The sequence below is a fragment of the Podarcis erhardii genome (genome assembly GCF_964252035.2).
Source record: "Podarcis erhardii genome assembly, chromosome: 9".
NCBI lineage: Eukaryota > Metazoa > Chordata > Lepidosauria > Squamata > Lacertidae > Podarcis > Podarcis erhardii.
In genome coordinates, this window is record NC_138512.1 from 1,965,315 (window position 1) to 1,979,203 (window position 13,889).

General features: G+C 40.6%; 1 protein-coding gene across 1 annotated transcript in view; it reads left to right on the forward strand.

Annotated features, from left to right (window-relative positions):
* Positions 1 to 13,889, forward strand: part of SCAPER (S-phase cyclin A associated protein in the ER) — a 216,213-nt gene that overhangs the window by 92,775 nt on the left and 109,549 nt on the right. Inside the window, exons 21-22 of the mRNA XM_081876511.1 lie at positions 4,749 to 4,885; positions 11,572 to 11,637. Of these exons, the coding sequence (XP_081732637.1) occupies positions 4,749 to 4,885; positions 11,572 to 11,637 (203 nt within the window). The remainder of the gene's footprint in view (positions 1 to 4,748; positions 4,886 to 11,571; positions 11,638 to 13,889) is intronic.

Below are 13,889 nucleotides of genomic sequence, written 5' to 3' on the forward strand. Positions count from 1 at the left end.
AAGCTTCATCTGAAGTGTAAAGTCTAACTTTTCTATTCTAATGCATTCAGATGATTATAAATGCATTAGAATAATGAAGTTTACATAAATCTGAGTTTATATATCATTCATGAAAGTATTTATGCACATCAGTATTCTTTTTGTCCTTAGCAGAATATAAAGAACCAAAACAATATTCAGCATCTTCCATTTTGTGTGTGTGTGTGTGTGTGTCATTTTTCACTTCCTATAAGCCATTTTTGTGTTCAAAATCTCTTCCAGCTTCATAGCAATACCATGTGGGGCTTTCAAATGTGATTCAGTCATGTTTTGCTTTTATGATAAAGGTGTAATCATAAAAGTGATCACTGATGTTTCTAAGAAGTATTTGCTTCAAATAACCTCTGCTGTTTCCAGAGTTTACAATACTAAGTGTTGCCTTTGCTTACCAGAATATTATAAAAAAAACAAATTCCTTCCAGTAGCACCTTAAAGACAAACTAAGTCAGTTCTTGGTATGAGCTTTCGTGTGCATGCACACTTCTTCAGATACGTATCTGAAGAAGTGTGCATGCACACGAAAGCTCATACCAAGAACTGACTTAGTTGGTCTTTAAGGTGCTACTGGAAGGAATTTGTTTTGTTTTGACTATGGCAGACCAACACGGCTACCTATCTGTAACCAGAATATTATAGAAACACTTCTTCAGAAAGTGTTAGTGTACTCACACATGAAACAGAATGCACTAGGTTTTTCTTCCCTACCTTCTGCTATTGAAATTTGAAATTATTAATTAATATATTACTTACATGGAAAACTGACTGTTTACAAGTATAAAATTACCATAACATCCATACATAATTAAGATTCACAGTAAAACAATTCCATCAAAGCATTAAAAACAACCTTAATTGAAATATACAACAAAACATGCCAGGTTAAAAAGTTAACAGTTAAAACTATTAAAAATAGTAAATGTTACATGACCCCTGTGCATGTCTTAAAGGGTAGGCCTTCGGATGAGGGACTATTACAGTTTACTTTTGTGCACAGTAGTCTATTAGGTGTTTGATAAATGTTAAGTAATGCTTTAGGAAATAGAACCTGACATTTTGCAGTATATTTCCTGAGGTCTAGAAGAGGGCATCAAGAAGTATTTCTGCAAATATTTATAAACTAAACAAAAGATGGATGATTCTCTTTGTCAAGTGACAAAGAAAGAAGAATGTTATGAAATATAGTTAAAATCAACCTAGATTTAATGGCTTTCCTTTAGATGTGGGCTAAAACCATTATATATGGTATTTGTAGGGCACAATCTAGAAAGGATAACTTTCCATTGAATGAGTCTTTTAAGCACATTTGATAGGAAATTTAAGCAGAAGTTTAACTTAACGGTGTTTCCCTTTGTTTGGCTTGTGCCCATGTGGGATTGATAAAGGCTTGACGGCTTCCTGATTTCAATGGGAGGTTGGGGCATTTATCGTTTTTTACTAGCAGGTGACCCATGTATTGCAGAACCAGACAAGCTGTATGTCAACGGCTATGATAATATGAATGGGTAGAGCAGTATCTCATGTCACTTAAACATTCAGTTTTATCTCCTTTTACTTCCAAAAACTACATACGTAAGTGGGGTTGGTGATAAAATAAACAATTAAACAAAGATGCCCAGGATTGCAAGAACAGCAGGGCCAGGTCTGTGTGTCCATGGGGCCTGTGGGACTTCTCAAACCAAACTGCCCCCTCCCTGCTCCCAGTTCTGCATGGCAAACTAATTTTGAAACCAGTGGGACTTTCAAAAGTGTTGGTGGTATGTCCTGTTGATTTGATCTACGAAAAGAAAAAAACTGGACAACATTAATTCTGTTTGGGTCTCAACTCTTATCTTATCTGGAACAGAGTGTGCATGAGACTTCCTTGCAAGCTATATTTCTCCTTAAGTAAAAGCTTGAGGAAGATTAGCACAATTTGTTGAATATCATACCACTGTAGGCCCTCCAATTACTTTGCATACGCGGACACCATCTTTTTCTGTGTTGAACTTTGCTAAGTTTCCAATAAGTGAAGTGCTCACAAGGTAGATTTCCGTGAATTTAGCTGGATGTGATAGCCAGTGAAGCATAGCACCGCATGGCAGCTCCAAGATTCACAATCTGCCATTGATATTTGATACTTTTTGAGCTTCTGGTTGGATGTCCTTTTCTCCCCCCCTCCCACTTTAGATATTAGATCTGCCCCTGCTGATAATCCCCCACTTTGATCTGCTTCTTGAAGAAGTGACAGTTGGATGTGATGCAACGTGTTATTATTCTGCTTCTGATTTAGAAAGATGAAGTTTGAGATTAATCTGAGCTGCTGCAGCTGAAAGCTGAGAACTCTGGGAAACCCCTTTTTGTTCAAGCTCCCGTTAAGATGAATGAATGTGTGTGCTGTATTCTTATCGTTCGGATAGAGATGTCTGTTGGGTCTCAGATTAGATCAGGAAAGACACGTGAGGAGTTAGAGGAGGTCATACCTCATTCATAATTTCCACCTAACAGGCAGAGTGTTTATCAGTTGTTGCTGAGCATACGGGGGGGGGGGGGGAGGTAATGTCACCTTAGATTTGGTGGTGACCCACATGTGAAGGTACCTGTTTCAGAGAAGGGGGTTAACATTTCCTTCCTTCTGCTTTCAGAAGAAACTAAAATAAATAGGGAGTAATGCCAGGGAGCTTAATTACAGGTTGACAACCCAAGGGGCTGATGTACATTTTTGTTTCTAGCGGTCAGTAGGACACCAGGGGCATCAAACCAGCAAAGTCCAGCCACTATTTACTCTCTGCACCACCGTTGGCTGGGGGCAGGAAAAGGGAGCTTCTGGCTTCAAGCACCATCACTGCAGATGGCCAGGGGTGGTATTGCAGCTAACAGTTCAGCAAGGACCAGGTGACATGAGGGGCCAGTTGAGTTCTACCCATTCCCAAAAAGCTGCTGACTCCAGTCAGGTGCTGAACCAGACCAGTTTTTGACTTGGGGCACCTGCTTGCCTGCAGTCCTGGTCTTTTTCCTCTCCCTCTCTGAGTGCCTTTGTGTGCCTAGAATAAGCCCTTAGCCTGTGATGATGCCTCTTCCTTGCCCAGATGGAGAGAAACCTCTGAATTTGCATGACTTGAGTGTGGCCTCCTGACCAAAAGCCAGCGTCACATCTGTTGCTCTGACGGTTTTTGCTTCTGCCCACACTCATCACTGGTATCCAATGCCTGGTAGGATGCTCACAAGGGAATTTGGCCCTTAGGGTGAAAAAAGTTCCATGCTCCTGTTGTACACCATGTATGTGATTTAAGTGGTTTATAAATCTTCCTTTAAAAATAATATAAATAAATGTATGTTTGGGAGGAAGTACCTTTTGATCTATTCAACATGAGTACAGTGGTACCTCAGGTTAAGTACTTAATTCGTTCCGGAGGTCCGTTCTTAACCTGAAACTGTTCTTAACCTGAAGCACCACTTTAGCTAATGGGGCATCCTGCTGCTGCCGCACCGCCAGAGCCCGATTTCTGTTCTTATCCTGAAGCAAAGTTCTTAATCTGAAGCACTATTTCTGGGTTAGTGGAGTGTGTAACCTGAAGCGTATGTAACCTGAAGTACCACTGTACTTGAATCCGTTCAACAGATTCCTGACCTCAAACCTCAAGGAAAGAGTTCGTTAACTTGAGAGCTAGATCATTGCTTTGTAATACAGTGGTGCCCCGCAAGACGAATGCCTCGCAAGACGAAAAACCCGCTAGACGAAAGGGTTTTCTGTTTTGGAGGTGCTTTGCAAGACGAATTTCCCCATGGGCTTGCTTCGCAAGACGAAAATGTCTTGCAAATTTCTCCGGCTTTTTTCCCCTCCCCCCCCCTTTTTCTAAGCCGCTAAAAGCCGCTAATAGCGCTAATCCGCTAAGCCGCTAATGGGCTTGCTTCGCAAGACAAAAAAACCGCTAGACGAAGAGACTCGCGGAACGGATTCTTTTCGTCTTGCGAGGCACCACTGTAGATTAGTTACAGTGGTACCTCGCAAGATGAATTCCTCGTGAGACGAAAAACTTGCAAGACGAAAGAGTTTTTCGTTTTTTGAGTTGCTTTGCAAGATGGATTTCCCTATGGGCTTGCTTCGCAAGACGGAAACGTCTTGCAAGTTTGTTTCCTTTGTCTTGCAAGTTTGTTTCCTTTTTCTTGAAACCGTGCATTCAGGGGGTGCAGTTGCGACTTGACTTAGAGGAGAAACTCATAGCACGCGGTGTTGTAGCCTTTTTTGAGGTTTTTGAAGACTGGTGATTTTTGAAGCTTCGCAAGACGAAAAAAATCACAAGACAAAAAAACTCGCAGAACGAATTAATTTCGTCTTGCGAGGTACCACTGTATTCCTAATAAAGGTATTTGCAATACTGTTAGATTTTCATGTGGAAATGTTACATAACCCACTTTTTGTCCATTTCCCATGATCATGGTGGCTCATGGTTCAGCTGCAGCGATGGTGGGTACTGGAGAACACAATTCATGCCTTCATCTGCCAAGCATGGCATGGGAGCAAAACTGAATTTCTGAACTGGCCTTGAGCCTGCGATTCTTCTATCATTTTTCATTATCATCTTGCATATTTTCTTTAAGCATGTACTGGTAGTTTTTTAACATTTTAAAATGGTCTCTTTTTGATGCAGTGGAAATAATATTTTATTGCTTTTTAAAATAAAACCCCCCAATACTTTCTCTGTTAAACACTGGTTCCTTATTTCCTCCAGGAGCATTTGTCATTGAAGAAGTACATTGTGGACATAGTAGTAGAAAGTTCAATCCCAGCAGAGCCCTTAAAAGATGGTGAAGAGAGACAGAAATCAAAAAGGAAGGCTAAGAAACTGAAGGCACGGATGAACTCAAGGTATTGGGGGAGATTCATCTAGCTTTGCCATATGTAAACCTTGTTTTTTCTTTTGTCCTTCAAAAAAAAATATGCTATAAAATATTTTTTAAAAAACCTTTTGAAGTTATTTGTTTCAGGAACATCTTGAAAATAACACTGATGAGCCTAATTTATGGCCACTTTCTCTGATTGAAGAAGAAAACTGAATATCGATCTAGAGCCCTTTCTTTCACCTGTTAAGAGCTTTCCTCGTAATTGGATGCTAGAGCCCTGCCAAAACTGTAGCCTCATCCAGCATACAATAGTATGTTTAAGTATGTGTAAACCATGACTATTTTTCTTCCTGGCTATTGATTTTTAAAATGAAGTATCAAAGAAAATCAATAGTAATCAACAAATAGAAGCCTGTCGGCTGGAGTGTCAAATCCCCAGGCTGGGTTTAATCCATTTAGTTGCCTGCCACAACAAGGAAAAGTTAGAAATATCTTAAAATGGAAAGTGAGTTGTCAGACCTGCCCTTTGTCATTGGCCTAAAATGTGACATCTGCGTTTCAGGATGGAATGAGGCATTGTTCTGTCATGAGCCGTGGCCCTGCAACGGTGTCCCCATCAGAGGGTCATCTCTGCTCCAACACACACACACAATTGCTATTGTTAATTTCGTTAAATATCTTCCTCTTTAAAAGATTTCTTTCCCTTGGTTGGAATCAATCATAAGCAATGAAATATTGGCACAGCTCTTCTTAATTGTCAAAAGGACAGTGAATCTGTTCAGCAGCTTTGTTGTCTGTTTTATTACATTGTAATAAAAATTGTTTTGAATTCACATAGCTGTTCCTCTGATGTCAGGATTTTCTTCATTTTTCAGCTCAGTGGCCAATGTCAATGAATAGGCTTATCATTTAGCACACAAATCTTTTAGATATGTTAGCATCTTTGCAACTATTTACTGTTAAAGTGTGATATTTACAGTGGCGTAATTTTGCATGTTACATTCAGTAGGACTCTGCAGTTAATAGTCTTGAGTGCCTTTGCCAACCTGGTGCCCTCCGGATGTTCTGCATTACAAGTCCCATGAGCTCCAGGTAGCACAGCCATAGTTCAAAACATCTGGAGGACACAAGGTTGCCAAAGGCTGCTATAGAGCAGGGACAGTAGACCATAGTGCTAAGCCTTTGGGGTTGTAGCCAATGGTGTCACTCCACTAATGGTGAGTCTTTCATCAGTAAAAATGGGGAGGGAAGCAATATTTGGCAATTTCCCCTCCCACTGAAGCCCCCAGAACAGAGAGGCAGGGACAGGGGATGCTGCAGGAGGGAGGGGGAATTACTGAAAATATATTCTCTCTTTATACCATCAGCTGTACAATAACATGGCTTGTTTTTAGTTTCTGTGACCAGTAAGGTTATTATTTTTTGTTCTTTGAGCAGCAAATGTAGCCTATAGAATAATTTGTAGCTGAACTGGAATTAAGCCCTGTTGAGCCTAATGACACTTATTTCTTTTAAGTGTGCTTTCCAAAAATCCCCTCCCAGTCACTAAAATATGGGGATAAGAACCTGCTGGCAATCTTGCCATTCGCAAGGCTGCTGGCTGCTGCCACATGAGCCTGTTTGGTGTTAGCCTCTAAGCTTTGGAATCACTTTCTTAGCACTGTGGGGCAATTGGGGGAAAATGTCCCCTTTTGAGCAGGTTTTGAAGACCTTTCATTTTTAGATAGGCTTTTTACCTGTAGTTGTTGTTTCCAATGCTGACCCTTGATTTAATTTTGTCTCTGCTTGCAATTTTAGTTCTATTGCAAAAATATTTAAATTGTACCCTACTTTGAGAATCTGGTAAAACAATGTGCGTGCATCCTTAGGGTTAGAGGTTTAAGTGTATGTACATTTAATTTTAATTACACATCTCTTGCTGTACTTTAGCTTACTGCTTGGCACGTTGGCAGCAATGGTAAATACTGTGCATATTAAGGAGGAGATTGCTCATAGCTCGTAAATTAAAGAGGTTATAATCAGTGGAATGTGAGAAGATTCTTTTTCTTGGTTTTAAGTGCTTAATTCTAAACACAATTTACTAGGAAGTAAGCTCCTTGGAACCAAGTGGGACTTGCTTTTATGTAAACATGCATAGGGCTGTGTTGTAAGTGGAATTGTTAGATGAAGAAATAGTTGGAGATTGTTAAAATGGAACTTGATTAGATTTCAGATTTAAAGAAATTAATTAGCTGGAGGCAAGTAAAAGGTTGAAGAGCAAGACCTGCTCTTAATCCATCTACAACATAGGCTTGGAGGTGAGCTGCTCACATCATTCATTCAAGTATGCATTTGTAGCTGTTCTGCAACCTTTATTGTAAGACACATCATAAAGCAAAGCCTGCCCAATTTAAGAACTTGTAATGTTAAGCACACTTCAGAAATTAAGAAAATGGTAACATTTTAAAAATAATAACATATTAAAAATTGAGGACAAGCAAGTAAGTGGACCCAGTTGTTAGATCTTAAATCAAAACCAGAATATGCAACTACCCGTAATGGCAGAGGTGAATGAAGGGACAGCCCTTGATCAATGAGATATCTATTCTCTTAAGAAGTTTTCTTGGTCTTATTAATAATATTTATAACCTGAAGCCATTAAGCAGGTGCTGTTACTGCTGATATATAGCAAAGTAAATTATTCCATATTAACGTGTATGTGACACTATCAAAATAGTGCTTCAAGATGCACACAGCAAATTGGTGACTGACGAACAAAATTCTAAATTGTAGGCAAATGGCATGGCATTAATGAAGTCAACTGATGTGATTTGCCTGTGGTTTTCTCTTGCAGACTGCATATAAAACTTTCTACTTTCCTAAGATTTCAATAGCGGTTTTGGTTTGATGAAGAAATAGATTGCTTATCTGAACTAACTTCATAATGTCACTTTCTAGTTAAGCAGTTTTTACCAGCATTTAGAAACAACATTCTAAAATGTACTCACCTTTAGAGGTAAAACATGAACTGAAGGAAAACAGGAAATAGTGCCCTTCTGAGCAAAGCAAACCTCATATGCGAAAAAATAGCAAAGCAAATTTGAAATTAATCCTGCTGTTGGACTGAAAAATGGTGCTTAGCATCTTGAGTTAGCCAAAGAAATAAAAAAATCACTTGCCAGCCAGCAACAGGAAAACTATGAACTAATCAAGGAAGATAATTAAGGGGCAAAGGATAGCCCAGGGCAAGAATTTAGTGAAGATAAATATTTGCAGAACATACAAAAGCTACTTCTCACTGACTTTGTGCAAACTTGAAAATCAACTTCCTTGCTTGTCACTCTAATCATGTCATGTCTCTCTCGGAATCCTTCCTTTCTCCTGCTAGATAAAGGTCAAGCTTTTCATCCTTGACTTAAGAGCTTTTCATAGTTCTGCCTCTCCCTACTTACCCACCCATGCCTGTCTGTCTGGTAGACCCAATTTGCTGATAGAATCTCACAGGTTTGGGAGATGACTAGAAAGAGAGAGTAAATAATAAGTGCAATTACGTGATTTTTTCCTCCTTCACAACATCAAAGGGGGATATCTTTAATGGGCACTGATGACTATGAATTTATGTATTTTAAAGCCATAGCGTTAGACCAGATGCGTTTTGTCAAGATCTCCCTGGTGGCTATCCAACATTAGTGATGCTCAGCATCAACACATTCTAAACAATGCATAAGTAACTTACCTCCATTGTGAGTATGACTTAGTTGGATTTAGAATCATAGAATTGCAGAGATGAAAGGGAGCCCAAGGGTCATGTAGCCAACCCCCTGCAATGCAGGAATCTCAGCTAAAGCATCCATGACGGATGGTCGTCCCATGGTATTGATAGAAAGTAATATCTAAGTTTATTAATGCAACTGCTGCATTGGATGTGTAATTTAATTTGAAAATGTTGCAGTTTGGGCTCTGTTTACATTGATTACTTCTTCTTATTATTAATATTAATATCATCATCATCTGAAGATCCCAGGGTAGTTCACAACAGAAAAATACAAAAAGCATAAAACACAAACACATTTAAACACATTTAAAAGCCACAAAATCAGCCAAACATAAGGCAGTACAGACATAACTTGCTTACCAAAGTTAAGTAATTGTGAGTGAGCTACAGGATTGCTGCATCCTTTCCCCAGTTTCCATTCTGGGCAGAAAACCACTCTGATATAGTGGTTAGTATTGGAGAGGAAGAGACCTGGGTTTAAATCCATGCCTGATTGGGCATTCTTAAGTCCATTCTCTCTCTCAGCCTCACTTTCAATCAAATGCTTCTTGTGAGGGTAAAAATGGGAAAAACACATAAGCTTCCCTGAGCTCCTTGGAGGAAGGGCAAAATAATAATGTAACCAGGAGAAAACTAAGTAAATGCAAATTCTTTTCAGTCACAGTTAAGTGTTGCAATAATTCCTTTGTTTGCTTATTTATTGCAAAAATGTATGCCCCACTTTTCTTATAAGTAGGTAATGACAAAAGTATTAAAAGCAATAGTGAACACTATAGATAAAAAAAATGTGAACCCTGACCAGAGAGATACAGTCAGTGCAGAAACTCAAAAGCGAGCAGTGATCAGCAACACAGGGAGCAGCAGCCCATACCAAAAATAATTCCACAGAATTGGAAACGGTTGCTAGTAAATAGGGTCATGTTTGCAACTAAGGGTTCTACAAAACTTGCTTTCGTGACTATAACACATGCAATTGCTGGTTTGTTTGCTTTTCTGCTTTTCTTTTTTAGCTTTTTTGGTGTACTTTTTCCCAATGAAATGCTACTACCTTTTAGCTTATTTGTTTCACCTCTGGGCTTTGTTTGCAGGAGCTGAGAATTTAAACATTTCTAAATCATCAAAGTATCTTCTGAATTTAATTTTGCCAAGGCTTTGTTTGAGTCGTTGGCTGGGCTGGTGAATCACATCTTGTCCCAAGCCAGATTGAGCAGAGTTAAGCTGTGTCAAAAGGAGCGTTTGCCTCTGTCTCCAGCATGTTGGCATTTTGCCAACATAAACCTGAATACTTTTAATTGTCTGAACAGGTTTGTACTGCTGACTCCTGCTTACATTTCTCTTAAGTGAAACAGCCATTCCTACAGGGCTTTCCTGTGGGCAGGGGACGGGTGGGGGCTCATGTAATTGCATCAATTGCTAACCCTGTTATTCTGCCACAAAACATTAATGAAACCCAAGTGATTAAAACACTGTCAGCCAATTAATAATTCTGTTATCAATCGGAAGACATACCTTTTTAATGCTAGAAGTGTGTTTTCCTCTCTTGTAGTTAATGCTTATGATAATTATAGATGCTTCAATTGTTTCATCAGACAGTTACTAAAACGGGAGCAGTGTCTTCTCCAAGTATCAGGAAATGCTGTTGATGGGGGAAATGGTCTTAAAATTAGTCTAGTTTTCCAGGATGCCTGCTAATTTCTATTAGAGGAGTAGTAATAGTAGTAGTAGTAGTAGTTGTTGTTGTTGTTGTTGTTGTTGTTGTTGTTAATTGAATTTATATACCACCCTATACCTGGAGTTCTCAGGGTGTTTCATAGAACAAAACAGAAATATAAAATCACAAAATATATACCGTAGATTCCAGCGTATATGGCGACTTTTTAACCCCGGAAAAGAGGTTAAAAAGTTGGGGGTCGCCTTATACGCCGGGTATAGGTGGCACAGAGCGGAGCGCCCCCCCCCCCCCCGTTGCTGCTTTGGAAGCAGCAGCAGCGAGCGGCAGGCTCAGCTCTGCACCGGGCAGCTTTCTCCCGGCCCAGAGCTGCCCAGCGTATTAGGCGACTGGGCTTATAAGACAAATTCCCAAATTGCAGCTGCTAATTTGGGGGGTCGTCTGATGCGCCCAGTCACCTAATACACCGGAATCTACGGTAATCAAAATAAAAACAACAACCGCCTCCCCTCAAAAACCACATTTTAAAAGGGCATAGGATGTCAATCAAACGTTTTTGCCTGGCGCCTAAAGGTGTACAGTGGTACCTCAGTTTACATACACTTCAGGTTACAGACTTCGCTAACCCAGAAATAGTACCTCGGGTTAAGAACTTTGCTTCAGGATGAGAACAGAAATCGTGCTTCAGCAGCACGGCGGCAGTGGGACGCTCCATTAGCTAAAGTGGTGCTTCAGGTTAAGAACAGTTTCAGGTTAAGAATGGACCTCCAGAACGAATTAAGTATATAACCAGAGGTACCACTGTATAATGGAGGCACCAGGCGAACTTCCCTGGGGAGAGCATTCTGCAGATGGGGAGCCACTGCAGGGAAGGTCCGTCCTCGTGTTGCCACCCTCCTGGCCTCTCAAGGAGGAGGCACACGAAGAAGAGCCTCAGAAGATGATCTCAGGGTCTGGGTAGGTTCAAAGGGGAAGAGGCAGTTCCTGAGGTATTGCGGTCCTGAGCCGTTTAAGGCTTTGTAGGTCAAAGCCAGCACTTTACAATGGGCCCAGAAGCTAACTGGCAGCCAGCGCAGTCAGGGCAGGATTGGTGTCATATGCTCAAACTGTTTTTCCCCCGGTGAGCAACCTGGCCGCTGAATTCTGCACCAGCTGAAGCTTCCGAACCGTCTTCCGAACTTCTATTCTGTCATTGCTATGAAAGAAAGGGAGGAGTAAAATTGTAAGGAAGTCTACGAGGTGCCTTGTGTGAGTTATAACTAATATTTTAAAATGTTTTCCTCCTTAGGGCAAAGGAATATGAAAGTATAATGGAAGCAAAAAACGGCTCTTGTGACTCACCTTACAAAGCAAAGTAAGCATTTAGACCTTGTTTTAAATTTGATATGTAGCACTTAGATAAAATTGTGTTACTGGAAGATGAAGATGTGATGTTCAATGCATGTAATATGGTCAGTCATTTTTCGTTCTTGTCACCCATTAAATCACAAAAAGCAAACCATTAGGAGTAAGTTGAATTATCAGAACTGCACATTGTAAAATTGTAAAGTTACCAAAATCATTTAAATTAAAAAATCTATTTTGCAGTCAGCACTGTTTTGGATTTTGGAAAAAAAAAAGTCTGTAACTCTTTTACTGCTGGTGCATATAAAGCTACCTTATAGATAACTACCATATATACTCGAGTATAAGCCGACTTTTTCAGCACATTTTTTATGCTGAGAAAGCCCCCCTCGGCTTATACTTGAGTGAGGAGGAGGCAGAGGGATGAGCGGCCCAAAAGGAGCCCTTTCTCGCTGCTGGTCCTTTTGGGCTGCTTGTTCTTCCTCCGCCGCTGCCACCACCACCAGGTTTGTGGTGTGGTGAACTGGCTTATACTTGAGTCAATAAATTTTCCCAGTTTTTTTGTGCTAAAATTAGGTGCCTCGGCTTATATTCGGGTTGGCTTATACTCGAGTATATACGGTAACTGGCCCACATAGGTCGGCAGCCATCTAATTTTGAAACCCTCTGAATGACCTTCTAGAAATTAATGAAATGAATAAATAAATCTATCCCTTGCGTGAATACTATAAAGGACAATGCACAGCATCTTTGATCTCACTTGATCCATGCACATAAAGACAGTCATTTGTTGGCCTGTTAAAGCATTCACCGGTCAGATATTCTGTGGGCATAGTTTGAAAGCTAAGCTGCATAAATGCATGTCTAAAGAGGGGGAAATGCTAATTCCCACAGATAAAAAGCCATTTTGTGGTTAGTCTTAAATATACCATACAGAGGATCCACATATGTGGTGCTTTGCAAAGAAGGAGTGACAGAAAACAGACTGTGGGTGTAGCATGAGAAGAGGAGGCAAGGGACAAATCTCTGGTCATTTCAGTTACATGGACTTAGGCCTTACTGAAAGGTCCCCCCACCTTGCCTTGTTTTGTCAGCCTGAGGGCTTCATTCCCCTCTGGGCAACCTTCCACGTGGCTGGAGCCAGGGGCAAAAAATGGAACAGAACAATGGATGTGACTCTTTCATTTGTTCAGTAGGCAACATTTTGGATGCAAAAATCAGAGGTGTACACATGCCTGCACACTCACACTCCTCTACCCTCTATTCAGGCAAGCAAGAAGCATTGTTGCAGTCAGGAACACATTGCAGCCAGGGGAGATCAGTCATGAAGGACTCGGAGCAGCCCTGAAGAAAGGCCTCCCTGGGTGGGACCTAGGTCTTGTCGGTATTGTCCCAAGGGCCAGATAGAGAGTCCTGGAAGGCCTTGTTAGGCCCAGAGCCTGAGGTTGCCTGCCTCTAGGAAGTTGTGCCAAAGGCTTCACAGAGAAGTGTGGATGTGGGGGAATATCTGTCCATTGACCTTCCTATGAATACGGGGGGTGGTATTATTTTTCAGATTAGTCTTCATCACAAAACTTCAGATCTACTAGTGGTTTTAAGGGTGAAAATCCTCTGGTTCCCGAGATTGAAAAATGAGAATTTGAGGAGGCTTTGCCTGTATCTGGAGCATATGCTACTTGTGGTGGGATATGGGGCTCATATAGGGACCCTGGGGACCATCTAGTCCAACCCACTGCAAGACCGGGGCTTGACAACCTGCTCCTGGCCCTCCCCCCCCCCCCGTGTATTTCCTACGGCCAGGTAGAGCTTAAAGCACCCACTTTTTTATCATGAAGCCAATTTGGTGTATTGAAGGAAGAAGTGAGGGGATAGGACGATTTTATTTATCAATGGCCTGAATGTAGTTTATACTATAATTTAAAGCTAAGCACAGAGAGAACTTTTTAATAGAGTTTTAACAGTATTTCACAATTTCCTTCTACTGGCAAACCTACCCTAGTATAAATCTCTCTAGCTTGACTTAAGTTCTCTGGAGTTTTGCCAGTATATACAAATGGAGGAATAAGCCTTTCTCCCATGCAATCTTTTAAAATACATTAGTGGGAAAGCGCAGAATGTTGAGGAAGAGGAAGAAGTAAAATCTGAATTTTGTACTACTGTTGCAGTGTCTGTGGAGTTCTGTTTTCTACCACCTCTGCACCTGTGTGTTGTGTGTCTTCCACCCTTATTTCAAGAACCTCCAAAAAGTATACAGTATACTTG